Source organism: Erithacus rubecula (assembly GCF_903797595.1).
Source record: "Erithacus rubecula genome assembly, chromosome: 8".
NCBI classification, from domain to species: domain Eukaryota; kingdom Metazoa; phylum Chordata; class Aves; order Passeriformes; family Muscicapidae; genus Erithacus; species Erithacus rubecula.
In genome coordinates, this window is record NC_136659.1 from 26,687,023 (window position 1) to 26,711,004 (window position 23,982).

At 41.9% G+C, this 23,982-nt stretch overlaps 1 protein-coding gene across 4 annotated transcripts in view; it reads right to left on the reverse strand.

The window, feature by feature from the left end:
- The window catches only part of SEMA5B (semaphorin 5B), a gene marked incomplete at its 3' end in the record, with an annotated part of 260,024 nt that overhangs the window by 102,056 nt on the left and 133,986 nt on the right, over positions 1–23,982 (reverse strand). For all 4 annotated transcript variants that reach the window (XM_079310512.1, XM_079310509.1, XM_079310510.1 and 1 more), the window contains exon 5: positions 10,389–10,488. In XM_079310512.1, coding sequence (XP_079166638.1) covers positions 10,389–10,488 — 100 coding nt within the window. The remainder of the gene's footprint in view (positions 1–10,388; positions 10,489–23,982) is intronic.

Consider the following 23,982-nt stretch of genomic DNA (forward strand, 5'->3'; position numbering starts at 1 on the left):
ACTCAAGCAGACCTCTTGTCAGTGCCTCTTTTCAGGCACCACATCTGTCAGCACTGTGCTGGCTGATTTAAAGGTGCTTCCTCCTAATTAAGAAAGAGCAGCTTTTCAGTTCTGCTGTGGTGGATCAGGAGGAATATCCCTGCAGTTGATGGACTGATCATGTATAAATAAAAGGCTATCCTAGCCTCAGGGTTTTTTTTTTTTGCTATTCAAATGAATGAGGCTTGTTCACATTTCCTAACTCCTCTTACACAAAGAAGGTAAGAAAACCTCTCTATATTTTGGAATAATCCCTGCTGTCAAATTTGGAGCCATGAGAGCCCACATGCTGACCCCCACCAGAACCTCTTGGGACTTGGACCCGCACACAGAAACCAACAATATGTTGCCTTAACTCAGCTGGTCTCTATCACTACATGTTACACCTGCTCATTTGTTGCTCCTTCCCTGCACCTCATAGTAGGTGTAAGAAGTCCCCTCTTTCCTCCTTACAGGGTAGGCTGTCTTAAGCTCCCTCTCTTTCTAGGCAATTTTTCTGCAAGTAGAAACAAAGCCAACAGAAGCTGATAACAATGTTTGATCATGCATAAAAAGTACATGTTGGGAGAATGTTGTGGTTTAACCCCAGCCAGTAACTAACTACCATGCAACCACTCACTCACTCCCACCCTCCTCAGTGAAACGGTAAAACCCACAGGCTGAGATAAGAACTATTTAATAATTGAAACAAAGTCAATTGTTGTTGTTGTTGTTACAACAATAATAATGAGAAAGAGGACTAAAGCCCAAGAAACACAGGTGCAGACAATAAAATTGCTCACTCCCCCCTGCCCATCCCCTAGAAGCAACTGGCCTCTCCTGGCCAACTGCCCCCAGTTAAAGTATTCAAGCATGATGTTCCAGGGTATGGGACATCCTTCTGGATAGTTCAAACTATCCTGGCCACCCTCCTGGCCTCTTGTGCATCTGCTCCCTGGCAGAGCATGGGAAACTGGAAAGTCCTTGACTTAGCATAAGCACTGCTTAGCAAAAACGAAAACATCAGTGTCTTATCAACATTATTCTTATACTGAATCCAAACCACAGCCCTGTACCAGCTATGAAGAAGAAAGTTAACACTATTCCAACCAAAACCAGGACAGGGAAATCTGAAGAGAACTGAGTGAAGAGTTACTGTCTCTTTTGGGGACTAATACTGCACTGCTCCAGTGATGCAACAAGCCTGGTGAGATACAGGAGCCTCAGGCTCATGGTGCTCTGACAAGAGGATCCTTGTGTAAATAAAATAAAATAAAATAAAATAGAATATTTCAGTAGAGAAATGCTTCCTCATGTCCAGTCAGAACCTTCTTTGTCACAGTTTTGAGCCATTCCAAAGCATCCTATATCAGGATGTCAGGAAGAAAAGATCTGCATCTCCCTCTCACTTCCCCTCCTCAGAGTGGGATTGTGCTGCAGTCAGGGTCCAGGTCTGCAAGAAGGTCTCACAACTGTCACAAAGTATATAATGAGAAAAATAATTAGCAGAATGGGGTCCTTTGGGTGATATGAACCAAGACACAGAATTATGTATATGACAGCTAATGCTCCCTTCTGGCACTCCTGGAAGCCACGTGCTGGGGCTGAGCCTCGGGCTAGGAGCCAGCAGCTCCTGTCAGCTCTTCCTATCTTTGCTCCTGGAGGCCTTAGATATATTTTGTACTTCCACACTACATGACAAACGCAGCTTAGTCATGCTTCACAACTCCCTAGGAGCTGGTTAGTATCATTCTCCCCCTTATACTAATGGAGAAAATGAGCCAGAGAAAGGTTAAATGACCTTCTCCAAAGCACACAGCAAGCCAGTGATGGAATCAAGATCAGACCCCAGGACTATTGGCTACCAAATCTCATGCTAGATTAACACACAGTGCCTCTACACAGGTCCAGCTGTGGCTGAACTTTTCAGATGGTTATCCACATTTCGGAACTAGCCAACCATACCACAAAACCCAGCTCCTGAAGGATGATTCTGGCCTTTGCTTTCAAAGCAGTTAATTACACGCCTGGTCCAGACTGTGATGTGACAATCCATTTGCAAATGTTACTCCAGTGGTTCATTGGAAGCGCCTGGCAAACACTTGCTGGAGAAAAGGTGGAGGATCAGCAGCTACCCTACAAGCTGGATCCTCATTCACCAGTAATTTTGTTTCTATTGAAGAAAAACTTGTCCAATACATCATTCTTCCTCAAAAATCAATAGATGTACAACAGAGAACCAAACTAAATGGCAGACAGTAATATGATGCAGTTGCTGTATGAAGAATTGCTTTTCCCAATGCAACTTTTCTCGGTTATAAATTCAGACAGAGCTAGAGAAACAACCTCTTAGTAGAGGATCCTTATGCAGGCAGCATATCATTCGTATTAAACAGCTTCCAAATTAAGCCAGGGGCTCAGCTACTGTTTCTGTGTTGCACTGAAGCCCAGTTAGTACTTCTCTGTGGAAATAAGGATGAAATTCCTCTATATTGCATTCAGTGGAGAACTACCATCAGCTTTAATGGTGCAGGCACATCAAGCTCCTCTTGATGTTGTATATTCAGGGCCAACTCTAGGAAGAGTCAAAAGAGGCAGACACAGCTGCAGACCAGGCAGGACAACAGCAAAGCTGAGGCAGACTTGGGCTGTGCCAACATGCAGAAATCTAGATGGATGGATGATGCTGGGGAAAGGAGAAGCAGAAAGGAGATTGGCCTTTGGATTGACAGCCTTGTCCCCTCTTCCATCAGTTTGCAAAAGTAATAGCAAGCTGGCTCTGATGTCTCTGGCTGTTTTCTTTCCCCAGGGCAGGAGAGGCAAAGCCTCACTGCAGAGTGATTCCAAATCCTTGGGTGTTATAGTATTTGCTATGCTCCTGAGACACTTCAAAGAATGGGGATTAGAATTTTTTTTTTAATATTGTTTGAACAAGATTATCAAATTAGGGTAAATTTCCTTTTTTGTTTTGTTTTATTTTCTTTCCTCTTTTTCACTAGACGAGTTTCTTTAAAACCTCAGAGATGAAAACTGAGCAGAAATTTTCAAAACTCGTGTAGTTTCATTTTTATTTTTCTGGAAGAGTGACTCCATCTCTCAGACCATCACATATTATCCCACACACCACCTCAAGTCTTTTTTGATATGTGGCTGACAGCTCCTCTCTTCCTCTCTCATCCAGCTGCAGTCACAGAGCACTTAGAGCACCTTGATATGGCCCCAAGATACACAGAGACCTTTGCTCTTCTATTTGCCCATCACTTTCAGTAAGTCACAACATAAAATTATTCTTCTTCTTATGCACTGACTATTGTTCAAATCTTCCCTGGCAGCCTCCCCACCTGCTTATTTAGGCTGATAAACATCCTCAGTTCTCTGGATATATTCAACATGACTTGTGTGTAAATACTGATAGACTTGGCTGGTAAGATTAAGTTATTGCCCAAAATCCCTTCTCTTTGCTGGATTTTTATACTTTTGCAGTGGCACAAAACAGTAGGCTTAGCACCTAAACATCTGGACATAAAGTGATATGCAAACCACTGTGGTGAGCTGTGCCATATGAAACTGACGTATCATTACCTTAACCAGAGCAAGAGAAAGTATTCTCAGTAATGCAGAGGAAAATTGCTCTGCAGCTCCATTCTGTGCTGCTGTTAAACACATTATGTCCAAGTCTCCAAGGCTTTTGCCAAAGTATCCTGACCTTGTGTTTGCACCCATCCCACTCTCAGAAATACAATCTTCAAACTTAATTATTCTCAGTGCGTTAGTAAAGCAAGTGAGCCTCTCATGGGTGGCTGCTTTCGTGATAGGGTATCACCAATTTTCATTTTATCTGGAATATGAGATATTTTTCTAGTGAGGCCTGCAATTTGCTGTGTAAAGATGCTTCCTATCAGTGTGTGCTGCACGAAGATTGCCTTTCACGCAGCACTGGCTGTGCAGGCACTGGCTGTGAAAGTGCTCAGCCCCACTACAATGCTGAGGTCACTTGCTGAGAGGTGGATGGTGCTGCCTTGCAGGCAATTTGAAGGACCAACTGTTTTCCCTGCTGACAAAGATGACAGACCAGAGACTGCCACTGCCTCACCCTCTTCTCCACATATAACACTAATGTGCAAAACTGCCCCTTTGGTCTCCTACAGCTGCAGCTGCTTCTGCACATTGATCCCTTCAAACAACCTGACAGTGCTGCAGTATAGCATTTTATTTGATTTATTTATTCTGAGTTAACTAAAATTCACATTCTTAAAAATGCACAAATTTTAACTAAGAAAAGAAAAAAAATTACACTTTGAACAAATTTTGGGTCAGGCTCTAAACCTCCCAGAATCCCATAATTAAAAAATACCCTGTCCTTTATCTTTCCACACTTTTCTCCTTCTCCCCAAGGGGCATAAATCAGGGACTGCATAGATTTAGGGTATTCCAAATTCACACTGGTTGCAGACCAGCAGAAGAAAGTAAACCCTATAGGTAAAAAACCAGATACCCCAGTGAGGCTTCACCCTCCACACTTTATACAAGAGCTGAGCTGACCTCACCTGGCAGAGTACCAGAGAGGAAAATCTCCCTTTGAACTATTCCAGGCTCAATCAGAGAGGTTAAAACTTGCACTTCAAATCACACTTTTGTTCCCTTTGTAAAGAAACTGTGCACCCCAACTATGGATTTAACAAGCTGCAGTGTCTAATCACAGCTCTCTCACCTTCACCACATTCCTTACATCACAGGTCAAGCAACGTCTTTAAAAAGCCCCGTGGTCCTTTGAAAGTTTCTGTTAATCTCAGAGCCTGATTTGGGGGTTTTCCCCCTCACATTGTAATATTATCAGCCTCTCTCCAGTATATGATACATGGATGCAACTCTAATTAGAGCATTATTTTGTCTGATAGGAAAAATCACAGTGAGCAAGGAAGGCATTTGTTTCTCTCTGTTTCTCTGTACTAGCGCTTCAGCTGCCCACCCATGATCTGGATAGAATTAAAAACATTATCATGCCCTTTGCTTGCTCACGTCCTCATTAAAACCTCAGCTGGCAAGGTAATTTCTCAGCCCAGTGTGGCTTAGCAGGAGGTAAAACTGGCTCAAGACTGTGTAAAAATAGTGCCAAGTCACCAGAAATGGTCCAGTCCATTTTTTTCAGAAAAGTATTGAGAAAAATCCTGTAGTCAGATGCTAACAGGGACAAATGCCACACTACTGCTGGCTGTTTCAGGGCAAACCTGTGAACTGCATAACTGTCAGCTGTGCCCATGTGGTTGTGCCCAATGTTAACTTATTTGCATAGTCTCTCTGTGCTATATGAGACTTGACTTTTTTGGTCAAGCCCCAGGCTGAAGCCCCACTTTGCCAGTGTAAATGCATGGGACTCACAGGCTTTCAAGAACATTTTGCATCTTCTTTGGAGAAACAAGGCTGAGAGCACATGATTAAAATACCAAATGGAAATAAAAGAGTAAAGGGTCCAAATTACACCTCTGCTATGGATTTTCTGAGCCCAGAAAAGACCTTTGCTATGTCCACATTAGTCAAGTGCAGACTGAGGTTGTGCAAACCTTGACTGGTATCTTCAGAATGCAGGAGTAGCTGTGTTAGACACAGTATTACTTTTCAGATATGCTATATATTCACATGCCTCAACATCACAGCCTTTTCACAGGCCAGGGTGGCTCTTAATCCCTCTAGGCCTCGGATTTCCATCTGTAGTGTGAAATTAATAGTGCTTTCTTGCCTCACTGAAGCCCTGTGAGAATAAATGTTGGTGAGGGGCCCTGATCATTTAGCAACAGAAAGTATTGCTGGCAGATTCTATACTCTGTGGATCTGTGGCACTACTCTGACCCAACTGCTGCCACTGAATTTCCTGTTTTGCAAAATGCTTTTTGCCTAGACAACATTATCTATGGAGACTTAAAGGTTTAGTGGCAGCCCAGATGTGGACAGGATTGAAGGTGCCCAAGGGTAACAGTGATATTTTCTGACAAGCACAGGTTTTGAGCATTTTACTGCAGTGCTCTGGAGCTTTCTGCCAAACAGGCAGGAGCCTACATTCAGCCACAAATCTGCATGTAACCTGGTGCCTGACAGACTAATCTATCATACACCAGAGACTTTCAATAAACTCAGGGTGCCAAACCTGCTGGTTGAGGGTCCTAGAATATATTTACAATTTGCCATATTTCTGCAAGCTCTAACTTGAACTCTTTTGGGACATCAGTCATTCTACCCAGCCTTCAGTTTCTAAGCCTGCATGATCCAGACCATTTTTTAATGCTTACACAGCCAGAAGCATAATAGTCAGAAAAGGGTGTGCCTAGGCTGATGTTCTTCTCCTAAAACAACCCTTGAAAATTCATACAGCACCTTCCCTGCTCCCCAAACTAACCATATTGATGCTCCATCCTTGGAAGTGTTCAAGGCCAGGTTAAGTGTGGCCCTGAGAAACCTGACCTAGAGGGTGGCATATTTGTCCATGATGGGAAGGTTGGAATTAGATGCTTTTTAATGTCCCTACCAACCCAAACCTTTCTATGATTCTACAAAATCTCCTCCCTTGCACCTACCTACTTGGCAGTAAGAGGCACATTCAGAACAGCTCTAAATCAAGTATGAATATCACCTCTGTCAAGCATCAAGACTTGCATCACCAGCAGCTTAGTAGTTTTACATTTATTGCAGAGAAGTCTGGCAGTCCATAATGATGAGTACTTTACTTGCCAGTTCTGAGTCCCCTGGTGCAGCTTTTGCTCCCTACTCTCTACCTCTGGGCTCTTGTTAGTAACAGCCAGTTGTGACAAGGGCTCCTGAGCTGCACTTCCCTGTGCAACAGCCATGGGGGATGATCCTTTCCCATCTCCTGATGGAGCTGACAGTCCTCTTGGCAGGCAGAACTGTGAGGGTTTCTGGCCATGATGCTTTCTGGTTGGTTTTCCTCAGTATTACCTCCACTCACTGTGAATAGCTGACCCTCGCAGCCATTTGCCTCTTGCATCCACAGCCCCATCAGGCTTATGCCCCAAGCTCACACCCCTGTAGTTTCCTTCTGGGAAAAATAAAATGTTTCCCTTAGTACTTCTGAGACACTCTCTGTAGAGTCATTTGTTTGGGTGCCATCCTCCTGTTGCCCAAGCTGTTTCCCTTCAGCTTGCTGCTGTGCCAGATTGTGACGTGGTGTCTCAACCACCCTCCTGTACACCTTTTATGTTGTCCTCGCCAGGGAGCTTTTGTGAAGCATGATTTTTTTGGCCTGTCTCCAAATAGGGTCTTTCACATCATCACTTCTTCACTGGCTTCTGTCTGTGCCCAGCCAGTAATGACAGTCTCAAGGAATAAGGCTCTTTGAGGAGGTGCAATGCCACAGCTACACCATGTCCCTCCTCCACAAAACTCACCCTGCCTACAGCACAGGTGAGACAGCAGAGCACTGCTTCTCCAACAGACAGGTGAAATCACTGTGACCATATCTTCAATTTTTTTCTCACTAATAATGAGTTTATAGGATTATAGTTTTCCCTCACATTAAAATAAGATCAAATAGCAATCACTTGTGCTCAAGAGCTGAAAAAAGCAGCAAATATTTCAAAACAATCACAGAAGAAAAACAGGACATTAAAATACTAACACTATATCCAAAACAAAAACAAAACACATGAACTGTGAGTCAAAATGAAGGCTATGAATTTTTGAAATGTGTGGTTTTATACTTAATGAAATGTGACTCATAATATGGGTAGTGTAGATTTACAATGTTCTAAACTATTCATATCCTTTCTCAAAAGCGTTTGGATTTTACAAATGATGTGACAAGTAAATAGGTTGCTTAGAAACCATGGTGGGCTTTTGAAACTAATTCTTTTGTCTCTGGGATTTTAACTTGGCAGGTGTTTGGTACAGCAGAGTTATCAAACTCCTCTGGTTTACTCTCAGACAGCACCAGTCATTCAAGGAGGGCTCTTAGATAAAGATAAAGCTTGAAAATCTGAGGCTCATGTTATTCCAGCTCCCTGTCTGCATGGCATGCCCTCAATACCTCTTACAGTTTCAGTCACGCTGTGTCCAATTCCTGAAACCAAAAACTCTTGTGAACCCCTGGGTTTTCTAGGAAGTATTTTCTATGAAGCTTTAAAACACAGGATGAACTAAGCCAAAAAGATGCTGTGGTGAGGTCATACTGCTTTTAAATAGAGACAGACAGAAGTAGTCTGAAATAATTTATAACGCTATCATCGAAGAGAATGATGTTAACCAGGAAATTGAGAAGTGGGAGTACTTATAAACGCCACCCTGATCCCAAACTCCTTCCACAACCCCAGAATAGCTGGCATTACTACTAATATGATCTACAGCAGCACATTTAAACATGGTTAACATTTAAATTTAGGTTTCATAAATTACACCCTGCAGAGATGGATAGAGACAGCTCCTATCTCTTTGAGGTATTGTTTCATTTGCAAATTCAAGCAGATGGTGCACGAGCAACTAATGACTCAAAAAATCACCCCTAAAAATAGTCCAGAACAAGGTGTGGATTTATCAGGGAAGGAGGGAATAGAAAAGGCTTTACTTCCCCTTCCCATTTCTCAGGCACAGATCCCAGAGCTCAGTGCACCTGAAGCTGTGCAGGACCCCATCCACACCCCATTTTCAAGAACCTATCCCCACCACAGGGTGGAGCTGGGATGAGGAAATGCTCTCAGCACTCCTCACTTTCTCCACACCAAGCATGTGTATCCAATTGAAAAAACCCCAAAAATACCCTGGGAAATTATATCTTCATTAAATGTACCCTGAACTGCTCAGCATAGCCATGTGGCACTGAAACTTTCAGTCTCCCAGTCAGGTGGGTAGTGCTTCATGAAAACTGACTTTTCCAAGAAAATTCTATAAATACTTGTCACTGCTTCCTCATGAGGCAGTACCATGCAATAGAGTGTGCCTCCACTGGGAAGCCAGCTTTGCTGTCACTGCCCTGTTTGTGCTGATGTTGTACCCCTGTCTAACCACGCTCACACAAACTCTCAGGGAGGCAGAGTCCCTCCAGGACGTGCTGTGGGCTTTGAGGAGGGGTGAGGGACTGTGTGGGGGAAACCTGCCATGCAGCCCAATTATGTGACCACTAATTCCTCAGAGCACAGTGCCTGTGCAATGCCTGACAGAAGGCACTGTTCACAGCCATTCCCAAAGTAATGCTGTTCTGAGGTATTAAATATTAATAATTTCTGGTTAAAGATCCCAGCACCAGTAAAGCCACAGCTTAAAAAGTAAAATGTTTTTTTATGAAAAGCAAGAGGGCCTCTGGCAATTTGAACAGCTACAGGAAGGTGTTACTATTTACTGCACATATATAGGCAGAAAATGTATATTAAAATCACACTTCAGTTGTTTCTGTGAAGCATAAACCTCTTCTTCTTCTACACATCTTGCTCTTTTCTCTTGCTCATTTCTCTGCTCATGTCCCTGTCCTCTACTGCTGAATACACTGGGAAGAAAGCACTCTCCCTCCATTTTTGTCAGGGACTGATACCACAGTGCTATCTGATTATAAATTTTATACTTTAACTGATTTGTCAAACCAATGCTTAGTTGGTTTTTTTTTTTTTTTTTTTTGCTTTTCTTATCCATTTATTATGCAATAAAAAATGGTTGCTCTTGGGGCTCATGATTCAACCACTTCTTACATTTCTTACATATATTATTTCACTGTAGCATAGCTCTTTTCTCCATTACAAATGAAGCTCTAAATTTGTAAGATCTTGCCTTTGCTTATCTTGTGTGTTTCCCTCCTCCTCTTGTGACATCCTAAATAAAAATAATGTTTAAAAATAAAGGAAAATATATGATAACTATATACAATGGGCCAGAACAAAGAGTTGCAGCAGAATGCAGTGGGTGAGGATCTGATTACATCAGCCAGATGAAGTACACAGGTTCTGAAGTGGACTCTAAGAGACGAGAAAGCCACCATTCATATTGGCTCTATCATTTACACAAAGGTGTGTAGATGAACCTGATTCTGAGTGAAAGTCTTGCCATGGCAAATAAACCATAAAGTCAAGTTCTGTGCTGGCAAAGGGATGATGCAGAATGATTTACTGTAGCTCTTCTAACATTCACAATACTGACTGAGATGCCAGCATTCTGCTTCATTAACCAGTCATTTTGATTGCATCTTTTTTCTTTTTAATTCTAGTAATTTTCTCTTCTTTGCAATTATACTGAATGTCTAAATCCCTCTACATAAATTACAGCTTTCTTTTTGAGGGGGAAACTGGCCACATAAGCTGGAAACACTCTCCTCTGAAGCCAGAACCTGAAGGGAAAGAGCTTGAGCAGCAACCCTAGACTAATCAAAAGATTATCTTTACCTTGCTCCCACAATGAGCTGGTTCCTGTTGGCATCCAGTGCAAGCTGAGAAAAGTCATGCACACCTGGATAGGTGAAATTCGACACCCAGGGCTTCAGATCTGCAATGAAAACAAGAAAGGAAAAAACAATAAAGCTGCTCCAGAAGCAGTGAGTTCACCCGGACATGCACTAATGGATTTCCTACTGAGTTATCTGTCAGGGGAAGGCTAATTAATAACCTCTTCAAAGGGTTTCTATTTATTCTGATTCTCAGCAGAATGTGCAAAAGACCCACACATAAACACAAGGCCCTCTCAGCAGTTATTTTCACATCCAGGATGGAATGTCAGCATTGGTTTCAGAGACAACAGTAGCTCAATTTTGAGTCTGTTAAAACTGAGGAAACATCTTCAGTCAGGATTAAGTGGTGTAAAGAGAAACTGCTGCCTGCCAGAAAGGGAAGGTTGATCAAGAAACTGATCAAGAACCAAGTTAGAGTACTGGTGATCTGCACTCAAGACCTGGCTGCTTCAATGACCTGGCTGCTTCAATAACAGATTTTGCCTTCTCTTTCAGGTCTTGTCTTCTAGGTTTCACTTTACCTAGCATTTCACAGCTTATCAGCTAAATCTTTTCTTCATTTTCAGATGGTGGGATGTTGGATGTCATCACAGCATCCCTGTGGCTGAGCAATTGCACTCAACACTGGCTTTATCAACTGCCTCAGATTTGCACATCTAGGCAACTGTCCAAAATGCAAACACACAGGTTAAATGCAAAACAATAGATCTGGCTATGCTTTGCTTGAAGAGACAAAGCTCTTCCAGAAGTTACATCTGTTAATATCAACTGAGCAATCTAGGGCAGGAAGTCCTGTTGTAATTAGAAAAAAGAAACCCCCCCCCCAAAAAAAAAAAAAAAACCAAACCCCACAACAACAACAACAAAAACGGTTTTTTAAAAAAAAAGGTGAATTACTATTTTTGAATGCTAGGGCATTCACAGCATCCTATCTTTCAATACCACTACCAATTTTGACCTTATGTATATTACACATCACAGAATTTCAATCTCTCACACCTTTATTGCACAAAATAACTGGAAATAGATTCAAATGTATCTTTCAGAAAGTCATCCAGCTTTCCTGTGAGGACTTCTCTTGAGAATTTATTCTGTTAACTACTCTAGCTGTAAAATATATGAAGAATTCCAAATATCTCAGGGGGCAAGCCACAGATGAGACCAAATCAGTATGACTGTAATCCCTCTGTGAGCTGTTGACAAGTGCCCTGCCTCATTCAAGGACTGGTGTTGAAGTTCCAGGAGGCTCAGTATGGAAGGTAATATCTTCTGGTTTTGTGCCAACAGGATACCAATACACAGGCCAATGACCTGATGACTCAACAATAATGATGTAGTTCAGACCAGTACAAAAGAGCTCAGAAAAAACATGTTCCACTGTCATTTTATATCCCCAATGATAAATTGAGAAGCCTCACTGAAGGGAGTCATGTTTGAACACTTTGTTGCAGGGATTTGTTTCCCTTTCCACAGGGGCGAGAGGACAATGCTAATGAGGAATCTCACTAAGGCCTGTGGTGTCTTGGCATGTTTCACAGGATTACAGTGTGCAATGGTTTAAAACCTTTGACATAGGGATATTTGTTGAGCAATTTCAAGTCCTTTCTCCCTCCAGGGATTGCTGAACCTTAATCAAGCCTTTAAGTTATTGAAACCTTAGGAAAACACAAATAGAAAGTCCCTGAAGTCTACATGGCTTGCCTCTCTTTCCAAAGCAAGACCTTGTCATGGAGCTTCTTCTGCCTCTGCCCTGAACACCACCATGTCTCATAACAGCTCCTACAATCCCTCACCACAGAGCTGGACACCATCTGGCCTGGCCCCATGCCCTCCCTGACTGGACACTGCCAGGGCCCCTCCAACAGGGACACCTCCATCCTCACAGTAATAAAAACTCTGCTGCTGGGAGCTGGAGGGTTCCAGCCCTGCTCAGCATTCCTGTCACACTGTGTAACCACACACAACACGTGTACCTCCTCTGCTCTTCAATGAAAAGGCATGAGTTAAGGAATAACTCCTCTAACCTTCAAGCATCTCCACCTCCTACACTCCTCTGGGACCCTTAATGATGTACCAGCACCGGGGAGGCACTGCAGCTTCACCTCTGGCATTCTCCTAACTAATGGGGATCTGACTTCTTTTCCTGTAGCTCTTTAGCTGCAGAGACATTTCTGAGCCAAGCAGCAGAACCAGGAACAATAACACCTTTCAGGCAGGTTAGCTGGCTGACATGCTGCAGATCTTCTGGCATTTCTGCTGGTGATGGGGGTAGGATTAGAGGATTGCTATATAATGATGATACCTTTTAAGGATCCTGCTTTTAGGCCATAATTCCTCTTGTCATTTTACCTCCTCTTCTACCGACTCTTTCCTACTAACTAAGCCACTATTAGAGTGCAGTGGCAGGAAGAATATTTCTTCATCTGCTGCTCTAAGCAAAAGCTCATCACTTCAGGGAGGTATACTCATTAGTGCTTCCTTTTAATGGCAAGCTCTGACAAACTACAGGTAAAAATAATTTTTTAAAAATTAAAGTCAGTAGTTTGCTTGAATCTTTCCAAGTTGGCTCAAATGTCAATCAAGCCCAAGAAATAACAGGCAGTGTCTTGATTTCTATTAGTACTGCAGGTGGTACAACTTATAAAGAAACCCTTCCCAGTTATTAAATTAAAGGCTGAAAGGCATGCATCCTCATAGCAAAATTAAGCTTTTATAGGCATGTAGTTGGAGATTATTAAACCCAGCATGGTCCCAGATAAGAATGTATAAATGCAAGTTGTCAGAATTCATGCCAAATGGCACATTTTCCTTCCCAAACCTCTTTCTTCCTGTTAAGAGAGAATGCAACTGCAACCAAGAATCAGGACATGGGTCTTTTTTCATTCAACACATTCAAATTTACTGCTCAGACCACAGGCATCCCTAAAAACATTTTCAGCTTCACTCTGAAACTAGCTCAGTACAAGGTAAGTGCTGCCCTAGGCCCACCCCATATTAGCTGAGGTTTACACATATGGACCCAATGAACTCCAGAGATTGCTTGTATTTGACCTTCTTCTGAAGGCTGATTTTTCCAGTGCTGACTCTTTAATTTGGCTGGAAACCTTCAGTGCTGGGGTGTGTTTACACTTGCAAAAGTATCTGTTTAAAAACAGTATGAAAAATTAAAACCCAAAGCTCTGGCTTTGCATGTCGGCAGCAGGAGATGGAAAACTAGGAACCACATGGCTTAGGGGCAAAATGTTCATCAAGGCTCCTTTGTGGTTCTTGTCTCTAATCATTTCCAGGGGGTTAAAGATCCATGCTCTCACTTCCTCACATGAAAACCAATGAACAAAAGTTTAATAGTTTCCAACACCATCCATCTCCAGGTATCTGATTCAGAAACTCTAAAGCTCTGCGAGTCCCTCTACAGCTCAAGGTGGTTCAGGTATTCACTGCAAAGAAGATAAAGCTTTGAAGGAAATGTAAGTCTGAGGCACAGCTGTGCTGAGCTATTATGCAAGCCTGAAACAAGGTGAAAAGAGGCCCTCTGCCATTTCAAAGGGTGGTCCCTGCAGCCTCTAGCACACTGCTCTGACTTCCTGAGAGCAGGGGGCTGGGACCAGGATTACTCAGCTTCACAAAAGACAGCAAGTCAGACTGCAGGAGATGGGTTTAAGGGTCTGATCCAAAAACTTCTGAAATCATTGGCAGTTTTCCACTGAGTTTGATGGGTTTTGGATCAGCTTCTAAAGATATGGTAAACCTGTAATACTTGAGTCTTCATCTCCTGAAAAACAACTGCTCCCCACCTCACCCTTACTCAGTGTGTTTTGGAGGAAGGAAATGTGTAAACACTTCCCTGTTTGAAGGACAGCATTCACTGCTTCATCTCACTTAAGCCCACTTGTGGCTCCCATCCCCAGCAGGCTGTAACAGCTTTATGTGTCCAGCACACATCACACAGGAGCAGAGGTTAAATGCCCATGCCTTGAAATTGCAAAGCCATTGTAGGTGCATGGAGTATGGCTACCCACAGTGCTATTCAAGAACAGCTCTTGTAAAATAATTCTCAGCAAGGATTTTCTATTTGAAGCAAAAGAAACTAAACTGAACAGGACCAAGGATTCTTTATGTAAAATGAGGGTATACCCACAAGAACAGACTAACCATGCTCCTATCCTAGGACTGCACAGAAAAGCTTCAAAGAGATAATAAAAATACCTTAAGAGAGATAAATTCAGAGGGTCCCCATTCCAGAAAAGATAACCTGAATCCCACACCTTATGTAAGGCTCTGTAAAACAGGCTGATTCAGTAAAAGTTTGTGCAATGAAGTAGAGCATACACAGCACTTTGGGCCTGTCAGAGTCAATGGCAATAAAGAAGTACCTGTTCTGTAGATACTCAGACCTACTTTTGTGCAGTACTAACTTGAGCAGACATTGAATGCTTCCCTTACTGCCTCAGCATGGTCTCTTCTAAGTACTCTTAACTTAGCTGACTAGTTCAGGACATGCTTAATTACTGTGTGTGAGTGTTGGAGAACTCCTGGCAAGGCCCAGATGACAGCCATTACTTGTGTAACTTGTACAGTATCCTCCCCTTTTAGTTTGCTTCAGCCTTGGCACAGGGCAGATTATATACAATGACTGGCAGATACTCCAGTTTGCAAGTACTCAACCACTCAGTTTTATTTCAGACCACCCACTAGGCTGGAGAACTCTCAGTGTTGGATTTCAACCATGATCAAGAGATGCAAATCATACTGTAAAACAAAGAAAGGCCTCAGGCTCTCTTGTTGGTATAGACTGATAAAATGTCCCCTTTTCAGGATCAGGCCTACCATCTCTGACCATCCTCTGCTTCAATTATCCTCAGTATTCAGAGATTTTCCATGAAGTGGACAGTTGCCTGCTAAGACTGAGCCCATAGTTTCCATTCTGTGTGGGCCCCTGACCAGACCCATGAGAGGCAAGGCAAACAAGGCTGTAACCAAAGCTGAGAAAACTAATGATTACCCAGCCATGCTATCACCTGTCTTCTCAAATGCTGCAAGTGTGGACATTTCCAAGAATGCACAGAAGTTACAGTGAAATTACAGCATTATCTTTATTGGACTGACAATGAATCATATTTTAATATCAGCTTCATTTTAATTTTTAGCTCTCAGCTGTAGGCCACACCACAGGCTAGTGTAATAGACTTTGGACATTAACTTTTAGTCCTGCTCCATGCTGAGTTTTAAGAGTAGCCTCCACAACAGAAAACCACTCCACAATTTAGCAAATTTATCAGGGGAGGGAGAAATCTTTTGCTGCACGGGCAGAGCTGAGCAAACAAATGTGTCAGCACTCAGAGCTCAACTTTACTTATGAGGCCAAAAAACTCAATCTGGCTTTACCCCAGAAGTCCTCCTACACATACATATCACCCTGCTGTCTTGTCTTCCAATCACCACCTCCACTTCATTACTTGTATTCTTTCTTTCTTTCCTTCTTTAAACCTGATCCATTGAAATCTTTAATTGTACATTAAATATGTCCTCATCCCAACTGCTGCAATTTCCAGTGTCATTGTCTTCTCAAATCTCTGATCTCCACTCACAGCTCTGAGGACTTAGAAGGCTGTTGACAGAATACCTGCCCTCCTCCAAAATAGGCCAAACCAGCAGTTTCCTTCTCTCTCCCCTCAATACCTAAACCCAACTCAGATGTTCTTCCAGCTGTCTCAATTTCATGGTTGCAATCAGTTTACCCTTCTGACCCCATACTCACCTCTCCTCCCATTCCTGCTTTCTTTCTTAGCAGTCTTCACCTTCTAGATATGTTTCTACCTCATTTCCTGCCCACTCAAAAAAAATTTCCTGTCTTGACCAACTACAAAGCTCCTTCTCAGATGAAAGAACAATGAAATAATCCATGAATGGCCTGTGAGTCACTGTGATAGCAGCTTGTAGTGAGCCATTCTTTTTCTATGAGATCCGAGAAGCAAGAGCTGCTCTAATGTCCCTCTCCAATCTGTTCCAGAATATGTGGACAGGAGATGACTGGAAAAAGAAAGAATAAAATTTTTTCTTTTGGTCTTGTAAAAGAAGGAATAGTCCTATCCCTCAACTACCATGGAACAGAACAGGACAGAAAAAAAGGCTCTGTATTTTACCATCCTGAAGGAAAAAAATCCCCAAACCAAAGACTCAGGTCTTGCCTCCACAGAGCCATAAGAATCACAACAAATATAGTAACATTTAAAGATATGGATGATTTTATGCCTCTTTTCTTAATGTCTACAGCTCCTCTCTGAACTGAACTTGCTGAGCATCTTCCACCCAAGAGGGAAATGACAGCTGGAGATGTAGGCATGGTCCCAAGAGCCCAATAGCACTGACACAGGAGTTCTCTCTCTTGAGCAAATCATAAACTATTTAATGTCTCAGTGGTTCCAATTGTTAAATGAATTTAGGGATACTGGCTGGTGCATCAAGGCATAATTATCTGCAATGCACATGATCTACAGGAGGCACTAAGTATTGCATATTGCATACCAAGCATTTTGATTCTTTATTTTCTAAATGTTAATTGTTTCTTCAAAACAAGTGTTGCTAAATTGCTTCAATATGAAGAATAAAGAACTTAGTCCAAACCAAATTTCTGAAAAAGTACAATTATAACTGCTTGTTTATTTACTTTTTTTTTATTAATATGGAGCAGCTGGCAAGACACACCAATATATGAGGAAGAACTCAGGGATTCAATCTCAGCATGAACTAGTGCTCACTTCCAGTATGGAACACTGTGCTGGTCAGTTGTTCTGGGGCCACTTCAAGGAAGGATATTGAAGGACTGCAATTCACATTCCCAATACAGCACATTTCTGCAGTATGCAGCAGTTCTGTTCCATCAGAGAGGTCAGTCTCATCCCTCCCTGATTCACTTTTTTGCACAAATTCCTAATTTGCATATGGTGGAGTTGGCAGAAGTTTCATCCAGACCTGACCCAGGGCAAAGCTGGGAGACTCCCAGGAGCCAGGAGACTTTCACTTGGTAAGTCCCCAGGCCTCAGGCTAGGACTGGGAAAGAAGTCCTGTAACTTGAGAGAGGGTCTTCCCTCTTCAACATGTTTCCTATAGCTCAGGCCCACCAAGACCTCAGTCTCCAGCTACAGAAAACCATTTAGGTTGGAAAATACCAGTAAGATCATCAAGTCCAGCCATCGAGTTCATTAACTCAGAACTGCCAAGTCCAGCACTGAACTACACCCCTAAGAGCCACATCTACTCTTCTTTTAAGTACCCCCAGGGATGGTGACTCAAATACACCATTTGCCACTCTCCTTGGCCAATAAAGAGCAAGAAAGGATGCCACAGTGCTGCAAGAGTGCTGGATATGGATGTGTGTCCATGAGATATAAGCACGTCCATTTGCCCTGCTTGAGATTTACAGGACCAAAGGTGTGTGTCTACATAGCACAGGATTCATGGAAAGAATGGATTTGGCTTTCCTCAGCTGGCTGTCAGCTGGGACCACCCTAACACTTCCTCCCCTCCTCAACAACCTTTCCTGTAGCCCCTCACAGCACTGCAGTGTCACAGCCCTGCACCCCACCACCAGCTGGTGAAACATGGCTAAGCAGTGCCACACACAGCCCCACAGAGAGCCAACCCAAAGACTTCTTGTTCTCCTGAGGATGTTGCAGAGTGCTTAATTATTGTGATCTGCTGTTTACTGAGACAAGCCATGCAGCTGTCACGCAATCTCCCTCACTTAGAAAGATAAAGTGAGTTCTCATGCATCACTTGCAGCTTCCTATGACATTCTGATCAGTATAATCCCTCTTTTCAGACAAGAAAGCAAGCTGCATCCTGGCTCCTGCAACCACTGCAGTCTGATGGGGGAAAAAACCAACTCCCCTTTGTCATCATTCAAGGATCCTTCAGTCTGCCTCCTCCACATCAGGAGGCAAGTTTTTTTCACTCTCCTTACATTACATGTCTAAATCAGCCACTTGTGGCAGCAGAGGTGGTGCAATACTCAGAAAACCATTTTCCCTGGTGAGAAGGTAGGAGAAGGCAGAGAAAGCAGGGCTAAACTCTCCTTGAATTTTTCCTGCAGGTAACCAGATTTGCTACAGAAAAAGAAGTGTCTGATTGTAGTGAACATCTGAAGCAGATGGTGGTCCTCTTGGCTGGCTAACCAAAGACTGAATTGGAGATGCCCAGTTTGTGCTCTGTAGCTGCCAGGTTTACAAGGATTCCTGCCTTCTGCAGACAAAGCTCCCACCATGAGGCTGATACAGCAAAGGAGGGCACAGGCTGTAAATTCCTGAAAGACTTTTGAAATTAGGTTGTTCTCATAAGAATCAGTGTTTTAAATTGGAAACTGGCTAATAATAAACAACCCCATTGACTTCAAGAAAAGTACATATTCAGAACCCGACTGAGCTATCTGTGGCCTTTCCAGGGCGAATCCTGTATGATAAAACAAGAATATTTCTTATGAGATTGCTAATAAAGTGAACTTTATCAAAGCATAATGTCATCCTTGAATGGAAGATTTTAGGAGAATGTGATATATTAACACTCACCAGAAGCAGATGTGCTAAATAAATGAGGTCTGCTGTACCACTGCTGCAACACAAACTTGTTCAGTTAGGGAACTATATTAAGTAAGATTTGAAATTGAAAATTAGGTCTCTCCAAAGGATGTCTTTGTTTGCACTGAACCACAGAAAAAGAAGATAAGCACTTTACTTTAGATTTCCTCTCTGTTCCCTTTCTCTGATGTGTGCCCGAGACCTGAATGAAAGGCTGCCCACCTCTATGTCCTAGATCCAGCCCCTGTGCCAAAGACAGGACCATGCACATGCTGCTGTTAGCCTCACTTACACCTCTGGAGAATGACAATCAGCTACTCTGCTGCTCACATGGGTTTTTTATGGCCTTGGTCCATGCACAATGGTGACCTGAGTACCTGTTCCTCCACGTTGTGAGTCTGCCTCACTCAGTCCTGCTGCTGAGGATGTGTCCCTCTCATCAGCACCACCACTCATGGTCAGAGGCTGCTCCTTCACTTGAGCTGTTGAACTTTAAAGTTTTTGCCTTCCCTCACTCCCATATGTAAGCTACTTGATCACTTCACTTCCTGAAGCTTCACTGCAAAGTCTTACTTTTCTCTCCTGCTTGTCATGCAATTATTTGTGATGTGACTTGTACACCATTAATGAGGAAGTCTTAAAGAACTAGCGCCATTACTCTTATTATTATGGAATGAAAAATATCTTGAGAGTGGTTGGGTGTAATTTTCAGAAGTTTTGCCTGAGAGCAATTATTTCTCTAACTACTGTATGTTTATGGCTTTATCAGTCATAATTTTCAGAGAAATTCTAAATCAAATCTAAAGAAGAAAGTTCTAGTTTCTGTTTGCCACAGTTCTATTTCTCAAGATTAAAAGGAAAATTGCTACAAGCTTTGCTTCCTAATGCAAACAAAATCCATACTGAAATGCACTGAATGTCAAATATTTTGAAGCACCCGCAGGATGCCCCAGTTTCCATTTGAAATTCCATCATCAGGTAATGTTTGGACTCCATGTATGGAGAACCAAGAGCAGCAAGGCTATGAGCTACAATACAAATCTCCCATAATGTGTTGTGCCTTCCCTTAATGCTTACATAGATACACCTCTAATACTTCACCTCACATACTTCATCCTTCATTAACTAAAATGTGATTTGGATTGTCAAAATTTCACTTGCTCAAGAAAAGTCTAAGTCTTGACCAGAATTTCCTATGGGGCTTTCCCAGATGGCCTTTGGAGTTGATGAATGCTAATGGACTTTTTTTCCTATCAGTATACAGTAAAGAGAATAATGTATTAGTGACCAATTCAACAATACTGGGGGTGTTTGGTGAAATGTCAAGAACTTTCTAAACAAATAAATCATACCTTATTATCCTTCAGCCCACAAAGTTAAAACAGCTTTTGCTTTCAATACAAGAAAACATTCAGCTGCTCCCCACAGATTTCAATGTTTGAAGCTGGCCACATTTCAATAAAATGTTGTTTAAAAAATAAAATATTGAGAAAATACTTAGCAAACTATGTTCAAGTCACCTGAATCACATTTATCTGGTAGGAGGTAATAATTATTGAGTCTGAAGTAAAACCTCAGATGTAAACACTACCAAACTAAATCACTTTGAAAACCTGAGGCAACAGACAGAGAACTTGTCTGCATCTAGGGGAGACTGAGGATTAGACAATGGATAAAATGCCACACATTGAGAACTCACACCAGCCATGATGATACAGTCTGCAAAGCTAAGATTTGCAGTTCTGAGAAGATCTAAGTAATTTATCCAAGTCTACCTCTGTCCTATGCCTCAGCATGGGATCAGCTGAGGTGTTTTTATGGATGAATAAAGGCTGCAATTATTAAAGCAGGGACAAATTATGTTTTTCCATCTTAGCCTGACTGCCATGACCCAGGGGGAAAAGCCCTGAGAGACACAACAGAGAAAAACCTGGGGAGTATTTGCAGTTTTTCTAGAGCATACTGATTTAATGGATGAAATTAATGAGATATAAATAATGGTAGGAACTGCAAGCAGAAACCTGTCTACAACTCATTTCCAGTGAAGTTGTGAACATCCAAATGATTCATGGAACACAGATAAGTCTGCAAACTTTTAAGCACTTCCTTGGTAAACAAGATGAAGCCAAACACTCTGTAGCCATTACAAACATGAATGTATGTCCCTTATGGCTCTGGCTCTTGAAATTACAAACCTTGTATAGAATTGGCATGGTTTTCCCAAGAGGCACATCACAAAGGAGCTCCAAATATCTTTAAGGAATAGCAAAAGTGCTTTATGTCCAAGAAGGAGCTGTACAACAGTGAAGCACACTGCTGGCAAGCAGGACAGCATGACACAGGCACAGCCCAATTGCAAATGCAGGCACTGATCTATTGGCAGTAAGATCCATACAGAAAAAATGAGAAATATGAACATGATTGACAAGAAGTAGAAACAAATTCTCTGGTGTTTGGCTTACCAGAGTGGACCACAGGGGAGCTGTGCCGGATGACAAACTGTTTTGTGAAATGGGCCTTGGATGCATGTGTACATGCATGTATAAATAAAAAGGGATGCACTAAGAATACACTTGACTTGTTTCACTAAATTCTCAACTCACTGGAAAACAAACAAGCATGCAACATCCTTAATGTAGCTACCCACTACAAATAGGTAGTAAGACACTGGAAACAGCCTCCTGGGAAGTAGAAGATCATTTTCTTATTGATCTAACAAGGGAAATCAAACTTTAACTGGATTTTCTATGAGCAGGGAGTAGAACAATCTAATTATGAACGGCCCAAACTGGGTATGCTATTATTGCTGGTGAACTGTACAATGAGCACCATTTATAAGCCCTAGGGAAACTGGGGCACTGTTGTGTTAGTTTGGTACTGTGCAAACACACAGCACGATGTCTGCAGCACAAAATTCCCATCATGTCCCTCAGGATCTCCATGCAGGCTGTGAGGATAAACTATTCAGCTCATGGCCTCTCCATAGCCCACATCTCTCCTGGCAGAGCAAATGTTATCTTTAGCATTCAGAGTATATATATTTAGAACCAGAATTTAGGTCCCTTGAATTGTCTGGACCATTTTCTCTATGTCACAAGTAATGGCATAAATAATTTTGGGAATGGAGTTTGTAAAGAAACAGGCATTTCTTCAGATCTGGACACAGCTAAAGTAAAAGCATTTTACATATACAGTCTTCTTTCTGCTTGAATAGGACATGTACTGGATTCTATCTTTCTTACCCACTCTCATAGCAAGACAAAGAGATGCCAATTCAAACAGATGATTGGCTAGTGTGGATGAGATACAATAAGAACAACAAAAAAATTACATAATTTCTCAGGAAATATGGGAAAAATAGTCAGAAATTTTACTTGGCTTCTTCTACAAGGATTTTGTCCAGTCAACTGAATGTTAAGAATATAATCTAAGGGTAAAATATAATAAAAAGAGACTGAGCACAAACAAAATGGGAACTGAAGACCAGAGAACACAAAACATGCTACGGAAACCCATTTGTGATGGGAAGCCTGGTTAGCAAGGCTGTGAAAAAGAAGTTATTCAACCCCTTTGTAACATAAACTGTTTTGTTAACCTGGCAGTAAATTAATACACTCTGTATGACTGAATGGTCAGAGGCCTTATTATGATTATGGCCCATCCACAGAAAATTGCTGGTGTAACATAATCCTTTCCCCTGGCAGCAGGAGCATCAGAAGGGCTCTGCTGGGGTCACTCTTTCAGTCATTACACACTCCCATTGTGTACCAGGTTGTGATTCATGACTCAATGCATCTGGAGACACACAGAAAGCCCCTGGGCCACACTGTTAAGCAGAGACATCCTCAAAGCAATCTGGGAACAAGATATAAAATTTAGATTCCCCTACTTGTCTACCATTGCAGCCTAAACCTGTGTGTGCCAGCATCAGAACTGGGTACAGCTTAAAGAGAAATCAGATTTTAAACTGAGGTGTGGTTTTGGACATGTCAGCCCTCTTCACCAGACCTTAAAAGTTATGTGCAGTGGACAAAAGGTGTCTTTAATTTAATTCCTGTGTATTTTCTTTTTCTGCTGAGCTTTGCAGCAGAAAATACAAGATTAAACTGTATCATGAACAATCACAAGGAAACGGGTACTGTGAAAAACATAACTCTGAATCTAACTCGGGTTTAAGAAACTCAAATGATAATCTGGGTCATTTTCTTGATGCATCTGCAATTTTAATCTTTCTTTCTTTTGCACAATTGTCAGGTTCTAATTAACTCACCAGTTTTTGCCCTCTATCATTGAAGGGAGGAAGGGAACAAGAACAGTGAAAGAGGAGGACAGATTTTCTTTTTCCTGTGAAATATTCATGCCTTATTAAAACAAAGCAAACTGGCAGATTATGAGTGTGTTTACACAGCCATCAATTCTGCAGAGTAGCACTCATATTGACTGCCAAGAAATGCCCACCAATTCCTCAACTTCAGAGATTGGGGGTTTTAATATTCCCTGCAGAATGATTTACCTCAGTGCAGGATTGCACAGACACATCCTCTGTAAACTCAAAGTTTGGTGTTCCTGGTTAATAGAGAGAGCAACACTTTTTCTCTTTTCCGTACCTATAATACTCTCATTATTTTTTTATCTACTGAATTGAATTTCACTGTTTTTTAACAGCAAGGGCTTCTCCTTTTGGCCCTCTCTAGTTAAAACAAATGGTTAGATTTATTTAGCAATTAAAATCTAGGCTTATCTACCAGAGCAAGGTTACAACCAGTGCCATATCATGTAGGCTTAAAGATTCTGCTAATTTATTTTAATCCACTTAAACCTTTAAGGCATGGATAATGGAAAACAGACAAGAAATCTCTTAAACTTTCCAAATTAAGAGACAAGAGTTTCCTCCTCTGTGAAGAATAGTAAAGCTCTCTAGAAGAACCCTGAAAGGTCAGCAAGGAAGCCTTTGACTGC